The 24,092-nt window shown below is 45.4% G+C and overlaps 1 protein-coding gene across 1 annotated transcript in view; it reads right to left on the minus strand.

Moving 5' to 3' along the window:
* TMBIM1 (transmembrane BAX inhibitor motif containing 1) overlaps positions 1-24,092 on the minus strand; it is a 172,187-nt gene that overhangs the window by 80,111 nt on the left and 67,984 nt on the right. Inside the window, exons 3-6 of the mRNA XM_082260123.1 lie at positions 18,287-18,381; positions 15,238-15,302; positions 2,699-2,752; positions 2,564-2,614 (exon numbers count right to left, since the gene is read on the minus strand). Of these exons, the coding sequence (XP_082116249.1) occupies positions 2,564-2,614; positions 2,699-2,752; positions 15,238-15,302; positions 18,287-18,381 (265 nt within the window). The remainder of the gene's footprint in view (positions 1-2,563; positions 2,615-2,698; positions 2,753-15,237; positions 15,303-18,286; positions 18,382-24,092) is intronic.

Here is a 24,092-nt window from a genome sequence, read left to right on the forward strand (position 1 = left end):
TCTAACCCCCTTCACCACAACTGCTGCCACTCATCCCACCCATTTCACCACCACCACTGCCACTCATCCCACCCTCTTCTTTACCACCACTGACACTCATCCCATCCCACCACCACTGACACTCATCCCATCCTCCCACCACAGATTCCACTGATCCAATCCCACCACAGCTGCCACTGATCCCACCCCCCACCGCTTCTGCCACTCATCCCACCCCCCACCGCTGCTGCCACTCATCCCACCCCTTTCACCACCACCACTGCCAATCATCCCACCCCCTTCTTCACCACCACCACTGCAACTCATCCCATCCCACCACCACTGACACTCATCCCATCCTCCCACCACAGATACACTGATCCATTCCCACCACCGCAGTCCTGCAATAAATCGCAGATCGCCGCCATTACTAGTAAAAAAAAAAAAAAAAAGACATGAATCTTTCCCGTAGTTAGTAGACGCGATAGCTTTTGTGCAAACCAATCAAAATACGCTTATTGCGATTTTTTTTTTCTTTACTTTTTTTTTTTTTACAAAAAAAATGTAGCAGAATACAAACTGACCTAAAAGGATGAAAAATTTTTGATTTTTAATTAATTTTTTTGGGGGAAATGTTATATAGCAGAAAGTGAAAAATATATTTTTCTTTTTTTTTTTTCAGAAAGGACTCTTTTTTTTTTTTTTTGTTTATAGCGCAAAGAATAAAAATCACACGGGTGATCAAATACCACCAAAATAAATCTCGATTGTGGGTAAAAAAAAGGACATCAATGTTATTTCGGTGCAGCGTCGCACGACCGTGCAATTTTCCATTAAAATAACAGTGCCGAATCGCAAAAAATGGCCTGGTCATTAAAGAGGTTGTAAACCCATACAACTTTTTTTTTTTGCAACCTGTAAGAGAAACACATAATGAGCTAGTATGCATCGCATACTAGCTCATTATGAAATACTTTCCTTTAGAACGAGCCCCCGCCGTGCCGCCCGCTCACCTGTATGACGGGCGACATGTCCAGTCGCCCGTCCTCCAGGATCGCGGCATCCGGCCATCTGATTGGCCGGAGCCATGGTGATGTCGCACATGCCCGCGGGAGCCGACAGTCACGGCACAGGGCTATGAAGGAACGGCACCAGCGGCCGTTCCTTCAGAGCGCATGCGCCAGTAACTTCACTGGCTGCATGTAAGGTAAATATCTCCTAAACGGTACATGTTTAGGAGATATTTACAGTACCTATAGGTAAGTCTTATCATAGGCTTACCTATAGGTAAAAGTGTCAGAGGAGGGTTTACTTTCTTTTTAAAGGGGGAAAATCTTCTGGTCCAGGACCATGAAAATCAGTTCTAGAATTATTGTCAAATCAGCAGAAGCATGGCAATGTTGCTAAATTTGGCCTTGGAATCTAGGTGCCAATGATCTCTGGGGACAAAAGGGTTAAGCCTATTTTGCCTTGCAGTGCCACAAGGGTGAAAAAAGAAGGAAAAAAAAAAAACACTAAAAGAGAAAGGGGAAAAGGGAGAAAAGGGGAAAAGGGGGAAAGGGGGAAAGGGAGAAAAGGGGAAAAGGGAGAAAAGGGGAAAAGGGAGAAAAGGGGAAAAGGGAGAAAAGGGGAAAAGGGAGAAAAGGGGGAAAGGGAGAAAAGGGGGAAAGGGAGAAAAGGGGGAAAGGGGGAAAGGGAGAAAGGGGGAAAGGGGGAAAATGGAGAAAGGGGAAAAGGGAGAAAAAGGGAAAAATGGAAAAAGGGAGAAAAAGGGGAAAAGGGAGTAAAAGGGGAAAAGGGAGTAAAGGGGGAAAATGGGAAAAAGGGAGAAAAGGGAGAAAGGGGAAAAAGGGAGAAACGGGGGAAGGGGGAAAAGGGGGAAGGGGAAGGGGGGGAAAAGGGAGAAAAGGGGAAAAGGGGGAAAAGGGAGAAAAGGGGAAAAGGGAGAAAAGGGGAAAAGGGAGAAAAGGGGGAAAGGGAGAAAGGGAGAAAAGGGGGAAAGGGGGAAAATGGGGAAAGGGGGAAAGGGGGAAAGGGAGAAAAGGGGGAAAGGGGGAAAAGGGGGAAAGGGGGAAAATGGAGAAAGGGGAAAAGGGAGAAAATGGGAAAAAGGGAAAAATGGAAAAAGGGAGTAAAGGGGGAAAATGGGAAAAAGGGAGAAAAGGGAGAAAGGGGAAAAAGGGAGAAACGGGGGAAGGGGGAAGGGGAAGGGGGAAAAGGGGGAAGGGGAAGGGGGGGAAAAAGGGAGAAAAGGGGAAAAGAAAAGGGGAAAAGGGAGAAAAGGGAAAAAAGGGGAAAAGGGAGAAAATGGGGAAAGGGGAAAAAGGGAGAAAAGGGGGAAAGGGGAAAAAGGGAGAGAAAAGGGGGGAAGGGGAAAAAGGGTGGGGAAAGGGGAAAAGGGGGAAAAGGGGGAAATGGGAAAGGGTAAAAGGGAAAAGGGGGGAAGGGAAAAGGGGAAAAAGGGAAAAGGGGAAAAAGGGAAAAGGGGAAAGGGGAAAAAGGGGAAAATGGAAAGGGAAAGGAATCTACTATGTATTAAAAAGCCAGTTTGGCTTTACATATCTATGGCAATGTAAAGACTCACCTGGGCCCCTCACAGCAGGCCAGGACTATGTAGGTAACAAAGAACACACCACTGTGAAATGAAAATGACAAGTTATTAAACATAGACACACCATGACATATCAAATACACATGGAGTAGGAATGGGTGTACTTACTATGAAGCATAGTAGACTGCAGGATTGCGTCTCACAAAGCTGTTCACCGGTGTCCTGTACAAAACACAGCATTAAATTTAAATTACAAAAGCATAACGCCAAACTCCACGCAGACATAAAGGACACAAATTAATGCAGCTCTGTAATCATTTAAAAATATTTTTTAAATACAAGCAGTTTAGGTACTTAAATTGAATCCGATATCAGCCTCGTGCAGTCCCTGAACAGCATGGCTGGAGTGCGAGAGGAAGAAGCTGCACATGGAGCCAACTAGGTGTGTTGCAGTGCAAAGAACATGCTGATAGGAGATGAGCTCATTACTGGGTTTTTTTTCCTCACAATGCCTAGTCACAGGCTGGGGCGAGTCAAGGGAAACCTGGACTCAGAGGAGGGGGGCTGAAGAAAACAGGTCATCAGACTGAGGACATCTAGTGGTGGAAAGAAATTACTGCTGGGTAATCTCTGGATTGAAGCTGATTGAAGCTGAATGTTGCAACAAAAGTGGATTCTGGTATTTTCACTTTTAATGAGCCATTGATTTGTATTTTGTTGTTTCTGGTTGGTGTTCGGTAGATTATTTAATGTTTGGAAACTATGGCTCCTATGGAGTATTCAAAGTATGGAAACCATGGCTCCTATGGAGTATTCAATGTATGGAAACCATGGCTTCTTTGGAGTATTCAATGTATGGAAACCATAGCTCCTATGGAGAATTCAAGGTATGGAAACCATGGCTCCTATAAAGTATTCAATTTTTGGAAACCATGGCTTTTACGGAATATTCAATGTATAGAAACCAAGGCTTCTATGGAGTATTCAATGTTTGGAAACCATGGCTCCTATAAAGTATTCAATGTATGGAAACCATGGCTTTTACGGAATATTCAATGTATAGAAACCAAGGCTTCTATGGAGTATTCAATGTTTGGAAACCATGGCTCCTATAAAGTATTCAATGTATGGAAACCATGGCTTTTACGGAATATTCAATGTATAGAAACCAAGGCTTCTATGGAGTACTCAATATATGGAAACCATGGCTTCAGTGGAGTATTCAATGTATGGAAATCATGGCTTCCATGGAGTATACAGAGTATGAAAACCATGGCTTTTAAGGAGTATTCAATGTTTGGAAACCATGGCTCCTATAGAGTATTCAATGTATGGAAACCATGGCTTCTATGGAATATTCAATGTATAGAAATCAAGGCTTCTATGGAGTATTCAATATATGGAAACCATGGCTTCAGTGGAGTATTCAATGTATGGAAATCATGGCTTCTAAGGAGTATCCAGAGTATAGAAATCATGGCTTCTACAGAGGATACAGAATATGGAAACCATGGCTTCTATGGAGTATACAGAGTATAGAAACCATGGCTTCTACAGAGGATACAGAATATAGAAACCATGGCTCCTATGGAGTATTCAATGTTTGAAAACCATGGCTCCTATGGAGTATTCAATGTATGGAAACCATGGCTCCTATAGAGTATTCAATGTATGGAAACCATGGCTTCTATGGAATATTCAATGTATAGAAACCAAGGCTTATATGGAGTATTGAATATATGGAAACCATGGCTTCAGTGGAGTATTCAATGTATGGAAATCATGGCTTCCATGGAGTATACAGAGTATGAAAACCATGGCTTCTAAGGAGTATCCAGAGTATAGAAATCATGGCTTCAACAGAGGATACAGAATATGGAAACCATGGCTTCTATGGAGTATACAGAGTATAGAAACCATGGCTCCTATGGAGTATTCAATGTTTGGAAACCATGGCTTCTATGGAATATTCAATGTATAGAAACCAAGGCTTCTATGGAGTATTCAATATATGGAAACCATGGCTTCAGTGGAGTATTCAATGTATGGAAATCATGGCTTCCATGGAGTATACAGAGTATGAAAACCATGGCTTCTAAGGAGTATTTAATGTTTGGAAACCATGGCTCCTATGGAGTATTCAATGTTTGAAAACCATGGCTCCTATGGAGTATTCAATGTATGGAAACCATGGCTCCTATAGAGTATTCAATGTATGGAAACCATGGCTTCTATGGAATATTCAATGTATAGAAACCAAGGCTTATATGGAGTATTCAATATATGGAAACCATGGCTTCAGTGGAGTATTCAATGTATGGAAATCATGGCTTCCATGGAGTATACAGAGTATGAAAACCATGGCTTCTAAGGAGTATCCAGAGTATAGAAATCATGGCTTCTACAGAGGATACAGAATATGGAAACCATGGCTTCTATGGAGTATTCGATGTATGGAATCTTTGGCTTCTGTGGAGTATATAGAGTATGGAAACCATGGCTTCTAAGAAGTAGTCATTGTATGGAATCCATAGCTCCAGTGGCATTTAATGTATGGAAAACATGGCTTTTATGGAGTAGTAGGGCTTTGGACCCCATCAGGAAGTATTTTAACCCTTCCCTTCTTTATCCATAAAAGGTTATTGCTTTACATATACCAAAAATGGGGAAAAAGCTTCCCGTATATCTACTTAATATCTTTGCCTAGATACAACTCAACTCATTGTCATAGCAAATCAAAAGAATAATAAAAAAAAAAAAAACAACTTTAAATGGAGGTGTGTATATTGGGGTAGTATAAATAACACAAACTTCAATATACATCAAATTACACTAACAACTAGTTTGTTAGTGTACTTTGGTATATTCTGGAGTCTATTGCATTCATACATATTGATTTACTGCTTGCACATGAGAGATAACATTAGGATCAGAAAGGTGAACATTCAGCTGAATTGAATGCACACTTCATAGTCACCTCATGTGTTTTATTTTATTGACTTCTATGTGTTCAGACTGTAAGAATCAATTCACAGAGATTATGATCAGGGTTATCTCTGCTTACAATGGTCAGTATTAGGGACAGCAAGAAAAGAGTGACAAACGCAGCAATAAAATGACACTTAGCAAGATATAGAAATGATTTATAAAATAATGGCTGAACTCCAAACAGTTAAGGCACAGAATAAATAAATATACGTGTACTGTATTACCTGCCAAAGGATTTGTATTTCTGCCTATCCAGTCCTGATATTTACACAGCATAGCCACACAGCACAGCCCTGTCTGACAGAGGAGACCTGATTTTTCTTTTCTGCTGTAAAAGTGGTTGTAAACCCACTTTTATATATTTTTTACCTACAGGTAAGCCTATAACCACTTAAGCCCCGGAAGATTTTACCCCCTTCCTGACCAGGGTTTTTTTTGCGATTTTTTACTGCGTGAGTTTAATGGACAATTGCGCGGTCGTGCGACGCTGTACCTAAACGAATTTGACGTCCTTTTTTTCCCACAAACAGAGCTTTCTTTTGGTGGTATTTGATCACCTGTGCGATTTTTTGATCATGCGCTATAAACAAAAAAAGAGCGTCAATTTTGCAAAAATAACAATATTTTTCACATTTTTTTATATGAAATTCCCAAAAAAAAATGTAAAAATCTAAATTTTTTAACATTTTCGGCCAATTTGTTTTATGCTACATATGTTTGGTTAAAAAAAAAATCGCAAAAAGCGTATTTTGATTGGTTTGCACAAAAGTTATCGCGTTTACTAACGGGAAAGATTTTTGTCATTTTTGGTGTTTTTTTTTTAACGAGTAATTTTTGCGGGACTGCGACATTGCGGCGGACAGATCGGACCCTTGACTGACATTTTTGACACTTTTGGGGTTACCAGTGACATTACTACAGTAATCAGTGCTATACATATGCACTGTTACTGTAAAAATGACACTGGCAGGGAAGGGGTTAACTGCATTGGAGAGGGAGGGGTTAAGTGTGTCCTAGGGGCGTGTTTCTAACTGTGATGGGACATGGCTACTCGTGTAAAAACAGAGATCAACGGTCCTACATAGTAGAACCGTCTGATCTCCATTTTTACACAGGGGAGAATGACAGGCGGCTTGTTTACATCAGCCGCCTGCCTTTCTCCCTTCCCGGTGAACGATCGCGAGAGACCGGCGGACATCGGGTCCGCCGGTCACACGCACTGACTTGTTAGGGAACGAGCCGGGGCAGGCGCGCGCCTCAGCGGGCGTGCGCTCGCCCGCTATTGGCTCACAAGCCGGTGACAGGCTAGTGACGTACCGGTACGTCACTTTGCCTGGCCGGGGCTGACCGCCGCAGTATATGTACTTGCGGCGGTCGGCAAGTGGATAATAAGGGTTACCTATAGGTACTGCAAATATCTCCTAAATTTGCACCATTTAGGAGATATTTACATTGCATGCAGCCAATGACATCATCGGTGCATGCGCTCAGAATTAACGGCCACTACGATCAAAGGGTTAAATGTGTCCCTAGGGAGTGCTTACTAACTGAGGTGGGGTTGCACCGATTGGGGAAAGACCGAGATCTGGTTTCCTGCTTAGCAGGAGCACAAGATCTCCATCTTGTCCCCTTGCAGAATGGTGATCTGCCTTGTTTACATAGGCAAACCACCGTCCTGCCTCTCCTGGGGATGATTATGGGTGGCCAACCGACATCGAGTCTGCCCGACCCGCTGATTGACATCCTCACTAGCCAATCAGGGCGCGATCCAGCAGTGCGATCGTGCCATCTAGTGGCTACTGAACGAAACAGCAATAGAGTCACATTGCCGCACTAAATACCTGGTGGCCGGTCGGCAAGTGCTGCACAAACTGTTGGCGCTTCATAAATCCTGTAAAATAATTAAAAATAAAACTCCCATCCTAGGGAAACGGATTTATGAATCACTTACCCACCACTGAATGTTTAAAAATGGAAAATCGGTTCACACCAGTGCGCCAATCAATGCCAGGGTACCGAGCCATTATTGGGCGTCTCGGATCACAGACTGTGTGGAGTTGATTTACTAAAACTGAAGAGTGCAAAATCTGATGCAGATGTGCATTGTAGCCAATCAGCTCCTAAGTTCAGCTTATTCAATTAAAGTAGAAGTCCACCCTTCTACTTCTGCTGCTGGAGGCCGAACTGGAGCGGCTTCAGAAAAGGTATGTACAGTATAGGGATTTCTTCTTTACAGGGATAGATAGATCGTGGGTGCCTGTAGATTTAGAAATTTTAGTGCTAAGGTGGACTTCTACTTTAACCACTTGCCGACCGGTCACGTTGACCGTACTGCGGCAAAGTGGTTTGTTATCGTCTAGCGACGTAGACCTACGTCGCTGAACTCCTCCCCCTGTAGGTGGCGCTCGCGCGCCGCCGGAAGCGCGCTCCCGCTGTTTTCAGTCACAGCAGGAGTCGGGCCAGGGGAGGAGCAGCGGCGATCGCCGCTGCTCTTCCCCGATCGTCGGGGAATTGAGATTGGAGATCCGCCCGCTTGTGTAAACAGAGCGGGCGGATCTCCTAAGTGACAAGGAGTGACAGATCGGAGTGTTCAGCATAGCTGAACATGCGATCTGTCCCTGACTCACTCAGTCACCTCCCCCCACACACGTTAGTAAACACCAGGCATACATTAACCCCTCCCTCTCCAATAAAATTAACCCCTTCCCTGCCAGTGTCATTTTTACAGTAACAGTGCATATGTATAGCACGGATTACTGTAGTAATGTCACTGGTACCCCAAAAAGTGTCAAAAATGTCAGTCAAGGGTCCGATCTGTCCGCCGCAATGTCGCAGTCCCGCAAAAAAAAAAAAAAAAAAAAAAAAAAATCGCAGATCGCCGCCATTACTCGTTAAAAAAAAACCACCAAAAATGACAGAAATCTTTCCCTTAGATAGTAAACGCAGTAACTTTTGCGCAAACCAATCAAAATACGCTTATTGTGATTTTTTTATTACCAAACATAGGTAGCAGAAAACAAATTGGCCAGAAAATTTAAAAAAATTTAGATTTTTACATTTTTTTTTGGGGGGGAGGGGGGATTTCATATAAAAAAATGTGAAAAATATTGTTATTTTTTCAAAATAAACACTTTTTTTGTTTATAGCGCAAAAAGTAAACATCTAACAGGTGATCAAATACCACCAAAAGAAAGCTCTGTTTGTGGGAAAAAAAGGACATAAATTTAGTTTGGGTACGGCGTCGCTCGATTGCGCAATTGTCGGTTAAAGTCACACAGCACAGAATCGCAAAAAGTGGCCTGGACGGGAGACAGCAAAATCCTCCGGTGGTAAAGTGGTTAAGTTTGGACAATAAAACCTGGAAGCTGATTGGATTCTGTGCACAGCTGCTCCAGATTTTGCACTCTCCAGTTATAGTAAATCAATCCCTTTGTACAGAGCCAGTCCAATTAGCTCTGCACATTGTGATTGCTGTGACTGGTCACAGAGAATCCAATTATAGGGATTACAGATGTAAACAGACTAGTGTTTACATTTGTGATCCCTCCCTTTCCTTTTCCAATGGATCTGATCGCCATTCTGTTTCTATGTGGCCTCCAGTTCCCTTATACTACACTTCTGCATATTAACCCCTTCATCTCGATCCTCCCACTGTTTGTCATCTGTACATTAAATCCTTCACCTCCTCTTCCCTCTGTGTATACCCTACACAATATTGCACCATTACCAAGCTCCATGTTTTAGCCCCCAATATCACTATGCTTCTTCGTTTCCAAAAAAATGTGGCAAAAAATTAGATCAACTTGGGGTGTTCACTTTCCAAAAAGGGGTCATTTTGGGGATTGGTCCTAACTTCATGTTAAGCACATTAGGACCGCCCGCCGCACATTTACTGTGGCAGGCTGCCTTTCCTGCGCAAACCGACATAGCCCTACATCGGTCGCGCGCGTAGTGCTGGAGGGCGAGCGCGTGCTGCAGGCCGTGCACTCCCACTAGGCAGCGGGGATGCCAATGCACGGGGCCGGCGGCACCGATTGCCGCCAGGCAGTCGCAATCGCTCCCCGCTGAGAAGGGACGACGGTCAGCTGTTGTAAACACAGCTGACTGTTCTCTCTGAAATGATCACAGAGCGCCTGTGATCCTTCTATATAGTATGACAGGTCTCTATGGTCATTTCACAAGCCCCCCCCCAGTTAGAAAATACCCCCTAGGCTAACCCCTTCCCTGCCAGTGTCATTATTACAGTAACAGTGCATATTTATAGCACTGATTACTGTAGTAATGTCTATCTAAACTTCTGTTGCATATAATTAATTCATGAAGTTTCTGGCGCTGTACACTTTTCTTTGTATTGCTTTTTGGTCTGATAATACCTATGTACTGTGTTTGGTTAAGCGCGGCTATCTCCCCCCTTAAGGCCCGTACACACGTAGCGATTGTCGGCCGTAAATATTCGGCCGCCGAACGATCGGCCGATTGTCGGCTTGTTAGTATGATGCTTCCGACAACCGACTGCTACTTTTCGGCCGAACAGAATCGGGTGTGTAGCCTTTAAAATTTTTGTTGGTCGTCACCAGAACGGCCGATTGTTTGCAAGTCAGTACAGATTTCGGCCGACAAACAGCAGATTAGCAACACTGGGCATGCTCAGAGAAAAAAAAAGACACGGAAAGTTAACCATCACATGACATCACTTCTGCAGTCGGCTGTTGTTGGCCGACAAAATTCGTGTGCAGTCTTTAGCACTTTTCAGCCGACAGGACAGCACCGGACAAAAGACGGCCGATTGTTCGGTACGTGTGTACGGGGCTTTACTGTAGTAATGTCACTGGTCCCCGCAAAAGTGTCAAAAATGTCAGTTAGGGGTCCGATCTGTCCGCCGCAATTCCACTAAAAATCGCCGCCATTACTAGTAAAAAAAAAAAATACATAAATAAAAATGGGATAAATCTTTCCCCTACTTTGAAGACGCGATAACTTTTGGGCAAACCAATCAAAATACGCGTAATGCGATTTTTGTTTTTTACAAAGAATATGTAGCAGAATACAAATTGGCCTAAAAGAATTTCAAAAATTGTTTTTTAAATTTTTTTGGGACTGTTATACAGAAGAATGTGAAAATATGTTTTTTTTTTCCAGAAATGTCGGTCTTTTTTTGTTTATAGCGCAAAAAATAATCACTCAGGTGATCAAATACCACCAAAAAAAAGCTTTATTTGTGGGAAAAAATGACATCAATTTTATTTGGGTACAGCGTTGCACGACTGGGCAATTTTCCGTTAAAGTAACGCAGTGCGGAAAAGCAAAAAATGGTCTGGTCAGAAGCCTTCGGGTCTAGAAGTGGTTAACAGAAAGTAAAGGAATCTTTTTTTCCCACCCCCCATTCTACAAATAGTTCGGAACTAGCCCTGCTGACAGTGGACTTTACTGGCACCCACATGAAACAATACAAAATGTAAAAAAAATATCATACTTTATTAACCACTTGCCGACCGCCGCAAGTACATATACTGCAGCGGTCAGCCCCTCACAGGCAAAGTGACGTACCGGTACGTCACTAGCCTGTGAGGCTCTGGGGAGCGAGCGCGCCACCGGATGCGTGCTCACGCTCGGTCACGGACCCCCCCACGCGTGTGCACTTGCGATCGTCCGTTAGAGCGGGAGAAAGGCAGGCGGCTGATGTAAAAATCTTTCCCTTAGTTAGTAAACGCAATAACTTTTGCGCAAACCAATCAAAATACGCTTTTTGTGATTTTTTTTTTTACCAAACATATGTAGCATAAAACAAATTGGCCTAAAATGTCAAAAAATTTTGATTTTTACATTTTTTTTGGGGAATTTCATATAAAAAAAATGTGAAAAATATTGTTATTTTTGCAAAATTGACGCTCTTTTTTTGTTTATAGCGCATGACCAAAAAAATCACACAGGTGATCAAATACCACCAAAAGAAAGCTCTGTTTGTGGGAAAAAAAGGACATCAAAATCGTTTAGGTACAGCATCGCACAACCGCGCAATTGTCCGTTAAAGTCACGCAGTGCCGAATTGCAAAATAAGCCCTGGTCAGGAAGGGGGTAAAATCTTCCGGGGCTTAAGTGGTTAATAATCATTTAAAAATAATGCCATTGCGTCAATACAAAATTCTGGTCTTTGACCAATGGATGAGAAATACAAACACCTCTATCTTCAAATTTCTGCGTACTATCCAGGATAAGGAGGGGGGGTCTGTTTTGGTTCTGAGTAGGTTTTTTTTTTTTTATCATACAACAATCCATTTTTATTGATTTTAAAATGTGTATTGACGCAATGGCATTATTTTTCAATGATTGTTAATAAAGTCTAATATTTTTTATACATTTTGTATTGAGTCTCATGTGGGTGCCAGTAAAGCCCACTGTCAGCAGGACTTGTTCCTCTATTTGTAGAGTGTTTATAGAATTTGAATGTGGCAGGGGTAGAGGTCTCTTATTTCTTGTTCCCCCCCCCCCCCAAAAATTTTTGGGGTTTGTTTCCCTTTATATAGTAAGAAATTAAAAACCCAGTTGTTATTAATTAACCATAAAAAGAAAGTTAGAAAGTTCTATATGTCTCAAAAAATGATATGTGAAAGCCAATCACTGCTGTCATATGATCAGAAACCTCTTAAAGGGCCGGGAGTTCCACCCTATTTTTGAACTTTGCAGTTTCCTTTAGATGAAAACATCCTGAAAAAAGAATTGTATAGTTATTTTTTTTTTGTTTCACTTACCTGATTTTTTCTGAAAATTAAATTACCTTCCTTCCACTTCCTCCTCCTGCAGCCGCAGCCCCCGACGTCACTTGTACAAATAGAAGAAGGCAACCGCACACCAACTTGAGAGTGATAGTAAATGATAAAAATCTTTTATTGAAAATCCATAAAATCCAAAACGACAAACCAGGGACAGGAGGGCAAAAAAACAGTTGACGCGTTTCACGAAACTATGTTCGCTTAGCTCACGGTTATGACTAAGCCAACATAGTTTCGTGAAACGCGTCAACTGTTTTTTGCCCTCATGTCCCTGGTTTGTCGTTTTGGATTTTATGGATTTTCAATAAAAGGTTTTTATCATTTACTATCTTTCTCAAGTTGGTGTGCGGTTGCCTTCTTCTAATTGTACAGCTGTCGGGACTACGGACCTAACCTGCACCCTTCTGATTGTGAGGACATTTCAACACCAGAGCGGTCTCTGTGCTCTCATATCTATGTGGCCCCGACGTCACTTCCTCCTTTGCATTGACTCCTGGGAGATGAGCGTCATCAATCCCAGGAGTCAATGCGCCTGCAACGGTGTCCCTCGTCACTTCCGGTGCAGGCGCATCATTCTCTGCCGATGGATTAGAACAGCTTCTGGGCATGCACAGAACCCGCCTGCACCGGAAGTGAAGAGCAGGGCATTCTGGGCTTCCGACATCACCGAAGAGGACATGAAGAGGGACAGTCCGGCTTCAGCTGCCCACACCGGAGATGGTAGCGCTGGACAAGACATTTTCAAGGTAAGTTTTTCTTCTTACACAGGTAAGCTAAACAGGGGACAGGTCAGAGGCTATTGTTGCTTAACCACTTGCCGTCTGCTCACTAGAGCTCTACTGCGGCAAAGTGGCTCTTGTAGGTCTGACGACGTAGACCTACGTCGGCAGACACTCCCCGTTCACGGCGGCGCGCGCGCGCCGCCGGAGACTTGCTCCCGCTGTATTCAGTCACAGCAGGAGTCGGGCCAGGGGAGGAGCGGCGGCGATTGGCGCTGCTCTTCCCCGATCGCCGGGGAATCGAGTCTGGAGATCCGCCCGCTTGTGTAAACACAAGCAGGTGGATCTCCTAAGTGACAGGCAGGGTCAAATTGCAGGGTTCAGCATAGCTGAACCTGCGATCTGTCCCTGTGTCACTCAGTCACCTCCCCCACACACGTTAGTAAGCACCAGGCATACATTAACCCCTCCCTCTCCAATAAAATTAACCCCTTCCCTGCCAGTGTCATTTTTACAGTAACAGTGCATATTTATAGCACTGATTACTGTAGTAATGTCACTGGTACCCCCAAAAGTGTCAAAAATGTCAGTCAAGGGTCCGATCTGTCTGCCGCAATGTCACAGTCCCGCAAAAAAAAAAAAAAAACGCAGATCGCCGCCATTACTCGTTAAAAAAAAAACCCACCAAAAACGACAGAAATTTTTCCCTTAGTAAACGCAATAACTTTTGCGCAAACCAATCAAAATACGCTTATTGCGATTTTTTTTACCAAAAATATGTAGCAGAAAACAAATTGGCCTAAAGTGATAAAAAATTTTGATTTTTACATTTTTTTGGGGGGAATTTCATATAAAAAATGTGAAAAATATTGTTATTTTTTCAAAATTGACGCTCTTTATTTGTTATAGCGCAAAAAGTAAAAACCGCACAGGTGATCAAATACCACCAAAAGAAAGCTCTATTTGTGGGGAAAAAAAAGGACGTCAAAATTTGTTTGGGTACAGCGTCGCACGACCGCGTAATTGTCCGTTAAAGTCACGCAGTGCCGAATCGCAAAATACCCCCTGGACAGGAAGGGGGTAAAATCTTCCGGGGCTTAAGTGGTTAAAGGGCCGGGGGGTGCCAGCATTAAAGCGGAGTTCCACCCTATTTTTGAACTTTGCAGTTTCCGTTAGATGAAAACAACCTGAAAAAAAGAATTGGATAGTTACTTTTTTTTTGTTTCAGATTTTTTCTGAAAATTAACTTACCTTCCTTCCACTTCCTCCTCCTGCGGCCGCAGCCCCTGACGTCACTTCCTCCTTTGCATTGACTCCTGGGAGATGAGCGTCATCAATCCCAGGAGTCAATGCGCCTGCACCGCTGTCTCGTCACTTCCGGTGCAGGCGCATCATTCTCTGCCGATGGATTAGAACAGCTTCTGGGCATGCTCAGAACCCGCTGCAGGATGACGCGCCTGCACCGGAAGTGAAGAGCAGGGCATTCTGGGACTCCGACATCACGGAAGAGGACACGAAGAGGGACGCTCCGGCTTCAGCTGCCCACAACAGAGATGGCAGCGTTGGACAAGACATTTACAAGGTAAGTTTTTCTTCTTACAGGTAAGTTAAAAAGGGGACAGGTCAGAGGCTATTGTTGCTTAATTGGACTAGCCCTGACTGTCCTAAGGGTATTCTTTGTTTAAAAAATTTTTTTTAGGGTGGAACTCGGCTTTAAGGAGTTAAATAATATTAAAAAACTGGACTGCAGATTCTCAGGACAGCCTCTCAAGTTACTGGTTCCAATCCCAGAAGGATTCGGAATGGTGCCTGTGGGTACTGCTCTTTGCTCCTTTTACCAGTTTATTGAATAAGCCCAAAAAACCTTAACCTCTTCTCGACTGCCCCAGCATCCCTGGCAGGAAGGATAGTCAATCACATGATTGGAAGCCAGTCCTGTTGGCTACCAATCTTTAGTCGGGACTGAGAGCTCAGTCATTGTGCTGGGATTGTGCAGTGAGTTCACTTTCAGCACACAAACATTTGCAGCGCCAGCGATGCATACATTCTGCATGTAGACGTTAAAGCCCACCATTTTCCCGCTGCACACATGTGTTGGGTGGTCATAAAGGGGTTAAAAAACTCTAATATATTGACTTTAAGAGCATTTATAGTCCCAGGATCAAAGAAACTAAGAACATGGCATTACAATGGCAACAGGACAGAGGAGTCAATGAATATAAAAACCTACACAAATGTGAAGATCGCCACAATGCCGACAGTGACCAGTAACTGCACCGATATGATGGCGTAGACCTGAAAAACAGAAGGCCGACATTGTGAATGTGATTAGTGATCGTCACACAAAATACAGATCTGACTGTGGAATGCAAATAAGAGGTTTCAAAAAGCCCAGAATGTCATCTGTACACAAATATTCCATATGAAGCAAATTATAAAAGCAGGGGGACGAGGAGCCGTGTAGAGAGTTAACCACTTGCCTACCGGGCACTTTCACCCCCTTCCTATCCAGGCCAATTTTCAGCTTTCAGCGCTCTCACGCTTTGAATGACAATTGCGCGGTCATTCTACACTGTACCCATATGAAATTTTTATCATTTTTTTTCACACAAATAGAGCTTTCTTTTGGTGGCATTTAATCATCTCTGGGTTTTTTATTTCTTACAAAAAAAAAAAAGAAAAAAGACAGAACATTTTGAAAAAAAAAAAAAGTTTCTTATTTTCTGCGAGTAAATTTTGAAAATAAATACATTTTTCTCCTTCACTGATGTGCGCTGATGAGGCGGCACTGATGGGCACTGATAGGCTGCACTTATGGGCACTGATGAGGAGGTACTAATATGCCGCACTGATAAGCACTGATAGGTGGCACTAATAGGTGGCACTGATGAGTACTGAGAGGTGGCACTGCTGGGCACTGAGAGGTGGCACTGAGAGGCGGCACTGCTGGACACTGATGGGTGGCACTGATGGACACTGACGGGTGGCACTGATGAGCACTGATGGGCAGCACCATCAGTGCCCACACTCAGTGCCCATAGTGCTACTAGTCAGTGCCCATCAGTGCCTTGATGAGCAGGCACTGATGGGCACTGACTGGCAGCACTATAGGCCTGATTGTGGGCACTGATGGGGGGCACTGTGGGCACTGATGGCGGGCAATTATTGTATTTTATTTACCTCTTTGTAATAAGGGCACTGGTGATCAGTGCCCTAATTACATTTTTCTGTGTCCCCTTACAGCTGATCGGCTCTGCTCCTTCCTCACACTGCAGTCTCTGTGTGAGGAAGGAGAGCTGGCGATGAGAGATGATCTCTTATGTTTACATATTATCTCTCATTGCATGGTCCGATCACGTGGTAAATGGCCGCTGTGATTGGCCATTTACCACGATCTGTGATTGGCTGTGTCCAAGGGACACAGCCGACACAGATTTTCCCCGATGCGCGCTCGCGGGAGCCTGTCACTGTCTTTAAACGGCCTCCCGGAAATTAGAGCCCGTGCTGTAGCCGTCTTTCGGCTATAGCGCGGGCGGCAAGAAGTTAAGTAGACTATTTACTTGTCATCATTAGGTTTGTTTTATATCTGGGTCCTTCAGTCCTACTTCTGAAATATCCCCTCATCTTATGTCCAAAAGATACAACATAAAGCAAAAAGAAATCCTCTCTTAGGAATGCCATAGATGATTCGATTTGCTTTCCTGCAACCTGTGGTTGCATTAAGAAAATTACTCAATTAAACCATCAACATAGTCCATGTTGATGAGGAAATCCCTCTTGCAGCGCTATTGGGTTCTGCTGTTGCGGAGCCTTCCCGGCCGGCAGGGCATGAGGATTACTGCTGGTCGTTCGGAAGTTGATTGATGGATCGACTTCAGTATAACCACGCTGTCCATAGATGGATCTTCCCCCTTGAGCCCGCACTGCTCGCAAATAGTTGATAAGTGGATTTGGGAGGGCCCAGAAAAATGTTTCCCAAGGTCTAATCAATATTAAACATAATATTCTGTCCAGTTCTGGTCGCCAGTCCTCAGGAGGGATGTGTTGGAGCTGGAGAGAGTCCAGAGAAGGGCAACTAAACTAATTAGGGGATTGGAGGACCTTAACCACTTGCCGACCGCCGCACGACTATTTACATCGGCGGTCAGCCCCTCACAGGCAGAGCGACGTAGGGCTACGTCGCTAGCCTGTGAGGGTCTAGGGAGCGAGCGCGCGCCGCCGGAGGCGTGCTCCCGCGTGGTCACGGACCCCCCCGCGCGTGTGACCAGTGGACCCGATGTCCACCGGTCACTCGGCGATCGTCGGGTGGAGAGAGAGAAAGGCAGGCGGCTGATGTAAACAAGCCGCCTGTCATTCTCCCCTGTGTAGGAATAGTGATCATACGGTTCTACTATGTAGGACCGTTGATCACTGTTCCTACACCTCAAGCCACAGCCAATCACAGTAAGAATCACGCCCCTAGGGACACATATAATCCCTCCCTCTCAAAAAAAAGTTAACCCCTTCACTGCCAGTGTCATTTTACAGTAACAGTGCATATGTATAGCACTGATTACTGTAGAAATGTCACTGGTAACCCCAAAAGTGTCAAAAATGTCAGTCAAGGGTCCGATCTGTCCGCCGCAATGTCGCAGTACTGCAAAAAAAAAAAAAAAAAAAAAATCGCAGATCGCCGCCATTACGCGTTCAAAAAAAAAAAAAAACCAACAAAAAATGACAAAAATCTTTCCCTTAGTTAGTAAACGCAATAACTTTTGCGCAAACCAATAAAAATACGCTTTTTGCGATTTTTTTTTTTACCAAACATATGTAGCAGAAACCAAATTGGCCTAAAATGTTAAAAAATTTAGATTTTTACATTTTTTTTTGGGGGAATTTCATATAAAAAATTTGAAAAATATTGTTATTTTTGCAAAAATTACACTCTTTTTTTGTTTATAGCGCAAAAAGTAAAAATCACACAGGTGATCAAATACCACCAAAAGAAAGCTCTGTCTGTGGGAAAAAAAGGACGTCAAATTCGTTTAGGTACAGCGTCGCATGACCGCGCAATTGTCCGTTAAAATCACGCAGTGCCGAATCGCAAAATAGGCCCTGGTCAGGAAGGGGGTAAAATCTTCCGGGGCTTAAGTGGTTAATTATGAAGAGCGTCTGCAATCGCTTAATTTATTCTCCCTGGAGAAGAGACGCCTGAGAGGGTACAGGATAGGCTGCTTCATGCAGAGATCAGATGAAGGACAATGGAGTACAATGAAGCACCTAATGTACAGGAGACTTACCCTGCGGATGAAAGCATGTCTGACAGCCTTGTCATCCCAAGAGCCGAACTGTCCCTCCCCATCCCCAGTGCTGTACATATTGGGATCAGTGGGACCTACAGGGTAAAAGAGAACAGAATACAGCGTTACAATGTGGACTCAAACATTTTTTTTTAGGGGGGGGGGGGGTTTAAGGGATATGTGAACCCTTACATGTTAAAACAACTCATGCCATTTAAAAATAAAACTGAAAGGCAAAACATTTGTGTATAGATACTGTATAAAACATTATAAATACCTTTGTTTTCTTTTGTATAAGTGATCATATTCCCTCTGTTCTCTGCAGCATAAGGGGCTTAGAAAGGAGGGGGAGGCGACATGTCAGCAAGAAGCATATAAAAAGGAATACACTAATCTTTCCAGTGAAAAGATGTGCAGGGGGGCGTGTCAGCACAAGTCTTGGCCATTGGAGGACAGGCAGAACACTGACCACACTGGAATGGATGTGCTCTAATGTCTAGCATGGTCAGTTTTCATTAGAAAAGCAAAGAAAAATACCAGGATCACCAGGTATTTCACAGAAAAGGAAGCAATACAAAGGGAACAGGATACTTTGTAACACAAGTACCATATATACTCGAGTGTAAGCCGAGTTTTGCAGCACATTTTTTGTGCTGAAAAAGTCCCCCTCGGCATATACTCAAGTCATATAAAAAAAAAAAAAAAAAAAAATGTCCGCGGCTGGCCCGACATGCACACTACGCATGCGCCGCCACCGCTCGGGAAAGCCCGAACTTGTACGGGCTTTCCCGAGTGGCGGCGGCGGCACATGCGCGGTGCCATTTTTAAATCTAAGGCGCCTCAGGAAGAGGTAAGTGAGACTCCTCCACAGCCGCACTGCCTGCATAATACAGTAAACCTGTACCATGCCCGCAGTACTGCATCTCCTATAGTATGCCCGCAGCCCCCCATTCTCTTGTACTATGCCTGCAGCTCCGCATTCTCCTGTACCATGCCTGCAGCCACGCATTCTCCTGTACCATGCCCGCAGCCCCGCATTCTCCTGTACCATGCCCGCAGCCCCACATCCACATTACGCATGTGCCGCCACCGCTCGGGAAAGCCCGAACGTGTACGGGCTTTCCCGAGCGGCGGCGGCACATGCACGGTGATGTGTTGGCGCCGGGCGGCGCCATTTTTAAATCTAAGGCGCCTCAGGAACAGGTAAGTGAGACTCCTCCACAGCCGCACTGCCTGCATAATACAGTACACCTGTACCATGCCCGCAGTACTGCATTCTCCTGTACCATGCCCGCAGCCCTGCATTCTCCTGTACCATGCCCGCAGCCCTGCATTCTCCTGTGCCATGCCCGCAGTCCCTGCATTCTCCTGTGCCATGCCCGCAGCCCCTGCACCATGCCCACAGCCCCTGTTTGGGGTCTCATGGTGGTCCAGTTGGGTCCAGTTGCTGTTGCATTTCCCACCCTAGGCTTATACTCGAGTCAATCATTTTTCCCATTTTTTTGTGGTAAAATTAGGGGCCTCCGCTTATATTCGGGTCGGCTTATACTCTAGTATATACGGTATATGATAGAACAGACACATATCAGGAATATGAAACGTTGGAGTGACATACTCTTTAAGCGCTTGGTGTAAAACTTGACACTTTTTTCACTAAAACTTTATTTATAAACACATAGGGGATCAAAAGTCCCCTATGTGATTTGATGTCATCGTGAGAGGTTCTCTTTTTTTTGAGACATCAGGGGTCAACTGACAGTCAGAGTATAAAACAAACAGACACCTAAACTAGAGATCGACCAATTATCGGCAAAGCCGATATATCGAGGGCCGATATGGACTTTCCCCGATATATCGGAATCGGCTTTTGATTTACCGATATTGCCGATATTTTCGTGACGTCATTCCGTATGTTGCACGCACACGTTCTACCTTCTAACACCGCCTCCCACGCAGCACCATTTCACCGCGCGCACTGCACTTAAGGCCGCCTCCCACAGCCTCGTGTTACAGCCAGCTGCAGTCCGGTCCGGTCACGCTGCCAGCCATCCATCCACCCACAGGCTCTGGCCACAGCCACCAACCACAACAGGATGCCAGCTCAGCGAGCAAGCAACCAGCTACCCAGATGACACCAAGCCAGCCACCCGCAGCCATGACCAGTGTTCCAGCAAGCCAGCAGTAGCTACCCGCCACAACAGGCCAGGGTGAGTGAGTGACACCAAGCCAGCCACCCACACAACAACAGGGTGACCCCAAGCCAGCCCCCCACCACAGTGTTCCAGCAAGCCAGCCACCCACCACAGTATTCCTGCAAGCCAGCCAGCCACCACAGTGTTCCTGCAAGCCAGCCACCCATAACAGGCTGACACCAAGCAAGCCAACCAGGCACCACAGAGACTGTTCCTGCAAGCCAGCCACCCACCACAGTGTTCCTGCAAGCCAGCCACCCATAAGAGGGTGACACCAATCCAGTCACCCACCACAGTGTTCCTGCAAGCCAGCCACCCATAACAGGCTGACACCAAGCAAGCCAACCAGGCACCACAGAGACTGTTCCTGCAAGCCAGCCAGCCAGCCACCACAGTGTTCCTGCAAGCCAGCCACCCATAAGAGGGTGACACCAATCCAGCCACACACCACAGTGTTCCTGAAAGCCAGCCACCCATAACAGGCTGACACCAAGCAAGCCAACCAGGCACCACAGAGACTGTTCCTGCAAGCCAGCCACCCATCACAGTGTTCCTGCAAGCCAGCCAGCCATAACAGGCTGACACCAAGCAAGCCAACCAGGCACCACAGAGACTGTTCCTGCAAGCCAGCCAGCCACCACAGTGTTCCTGCAAGCCAGCCACCCATAAGAGGGTGACACCAATCCAGCCAGCCACCCACAGTGTTCCTGCAAGCCAGCCACCCATAAGAGGGTGACACCAATCCAGCCAGCCACCACAGTGTTCCTGCAAGCCAGCCACCCATAACAGGCTGACACCAATCCAGCCAGCCACCACAGTGTTCCTGCAAGCCAGCCAGCCACCACAGTATTCCTGCAAGCCAGCCAGCCACCACAGTGTTCCTGCAAGCCAGCCAGCCACCACAGTGTTCCTGCAAGCCAGCCAGCCACCACAGTGTTCCTGCAAGCCAGCCACCCAACACAGGCTGACACCAAGCAAGCCAACCAGGCACCACAGAGATTGTTCCTGCAAGCCAGCCAGCCACCACAGTGTTCCTGCAAGCCAGCCAGCCACCACAGTGTTCCTGCAAGCCAGCCAGCCACCACAGTGTTCCTGCAAGCCAGCCAGCCACCACAGTATTCCTGCAAGTCAGCCAGCCACCACAGTGTTCCTGCAAGCCAGCCACCCAACACAGGCTGACACCAAGCAAGCCAACCAGGCACCACAGAGATTGTTCCTGCAAGCCAGCCACCCACCACAGTGTTCCTACAAGCCAGCCACCCAACACAGGCTGACACCAAGCAAGCCAACCAGGCACCACAGAGATTGTTCCTGCAAGCCATCCACCCACCACAGTGTTCCTGCAAGCCAGCCAGCCACCACAGTGTTCCTGCAAGCCAGCCAGCCACCACAGTATTCCTGCAAGCCAGCCAGCCACCACAGTATTCCTGCAAGCCAGCCAGCCACCACAGTGTTCCTGCAAGCCAGCCACCCAACACAGGCTGACACCAAGCAAGCCAACCAGGCACCACAAAGATTGTTCCTGCAAGCCAGCCACCCGCCACAGTGTTCCTGCAAGCCAGCCACCCACCACAGTATTCCTGCAAGCCAGCCAGCCACCACAGTGTTCCTGCAAGCCAGCCACCCAACACAGGCTGACACCAAGCAAGCCAACCAGGCACCACAGAGATTGTTCCTGCAAGCCAGCCACCCACCACAGTGTTCCTGCAAGCCAGCCACCCATAAGAGGGTGACACCAATCCAGACAGCCACCACAGTGTTCCTGCAAGCCAGCCACTCATAACAGGGTGACACCAAGCCATTCAACCAGCCACCACAGACTGTTCCTGAAAGCCAGCCACCAATAACAAGGGGACACCAGTCACCAAGCCAGCCAGCCACCCATAACAGGGTGACACCAAGCAAGCCAGCCACCACAGTGTTCCTGCAAGCCAGCCACCCATAACAGGGTGACACCAAGCCAGCCAGCCAGCTTCACCACAGTGTTCCTGCAAGCCAGCCACCCTGAACAGGGTGACACCAAGCCAGCCACACTGCCAGGCGTCAGCCACCACCAACCCACAACAGGGTGCCAGTGCCAGCATCAGCAGCAACTTCAGCTTCAGTAAGCCATTTCTTTAATCGATTTTGTGTCTTTCAAGTTAAAATGGAAATGGATGAGGAGAGAGAGTAAAAGTGTGGTCTGGGACTATTTCTTGTCTCAACCATCTCCAGGAAAAGCAGCAGTGTGCAACACATGTACAAGCAACATAAGCATGGGATCAGTAACTGCAAAAAACAAAAATACCTCAAATCTTTGGGCCCATCTAAGTGTTCATTATATTGAATTGTATCATGCAGCACATAAAAAACAAAATGAATATCAATGTGAATTTGATTCAATACCTCCTCCACTATCCCAGGCAACAATAACAGATATGGTTGTGATAAAAAACAGATGTCACTGTCTACATTCAGATGGAAGATCCCAACTGCTGGACAGAGTAATCACAGAGATGATTGTCACTGATAACCAGCCATTTACAATGGTGTCTGACTCAGCATTTAAGCGGTTGATGTCCATGCTTGAGCCAAGCTACACACTGAAGAGTGAGAAGTATTATTGAACCAAAATGCTGGCAAAGCTACACCAAAAGGTAGTTGACAAAGTAAAGGCTATGCTGCAACCAGAGAATGCTGGCAACTGGCTATCATTCACGACGGACGGCTGGTCACAAACAGAGTCTGAGTCGCTACTAATTCTTACATGCCACTTCATTGACAGCGGATGGACAAAAAGGCAATTGGTGTTGAATACAAAAGTGATGCAAGGATCCCACACAGCTGAGTACAGTAGAGAAATGTTTCTAGGCATGCTTGAAGAATGGGGAATCAACAAAGACCGAGTGATGCTTGTGCAACTTAGAGACAGTGGAGCAAACATGCCTAAAGGAGTGAGGCTTGCTGATACGTCAGACCTGTGTGTCATCATGGCACACAACGGCCTCCAACTTTCAAATGATGGTCTGTCAATCCAAAGAGCTTTGATTGATATATGTTTTGAGAAGCATGAAGAGATTAAACATGTTGTGCTTGCAAGTCTTTTGAATCCTTGATACAAGAACCATGCTTTCTCTTCTGATGATGTATTGGCTAAGGTGAAACAATGGCTGACAGAAGACATGGAGGTGCAGGAAGTTCCTGCCCAAAAGAAAAGTTCAGAACACTACTTTTATGAAGAGCAGCATGCTGAAAAAACAGACAAATGTCCAAAAATACGTCAACGAACAGAACAGAATCTTCTTCATCGTCGTTGAATTGATCAGGACATTTTCTATATATTATTGGGGCCTCATGTGGAGGATTCAATTTCTTCTGAATCTGCAACGATGAGCCTGGATGATAAACTTCATCTCTATATGAAAGAAGCCGTAATTGACAGAAGAAGTCATCCTCTTCAAGGGTGGAGAGAAAATGAGGCACGCTACAAAAGACTTGCTTCCCATGCTAGAAGATACCTCTCTCTCTCTCTGCTCCTCTGTCCTCCACTCCTGAGCATGTTTACGAAATTGCAGCATTGTTTGAACAAAACAGAAGACCTTTAGCCCCGGTTCACACTTATGCGAGTGCGGGAA

This window comes from Pelophylax lessonae (genome assembly GCF_965119305.1).
Source record: "Pelophylax lessonae genome assembly, chromosome: 6".
Taxonomy (NCBI): Eukaryota; Metazoa; Chordata; class Amphibia; order Anura; family Ranidae; genus Pelophylax; species Pelophylax lessonae.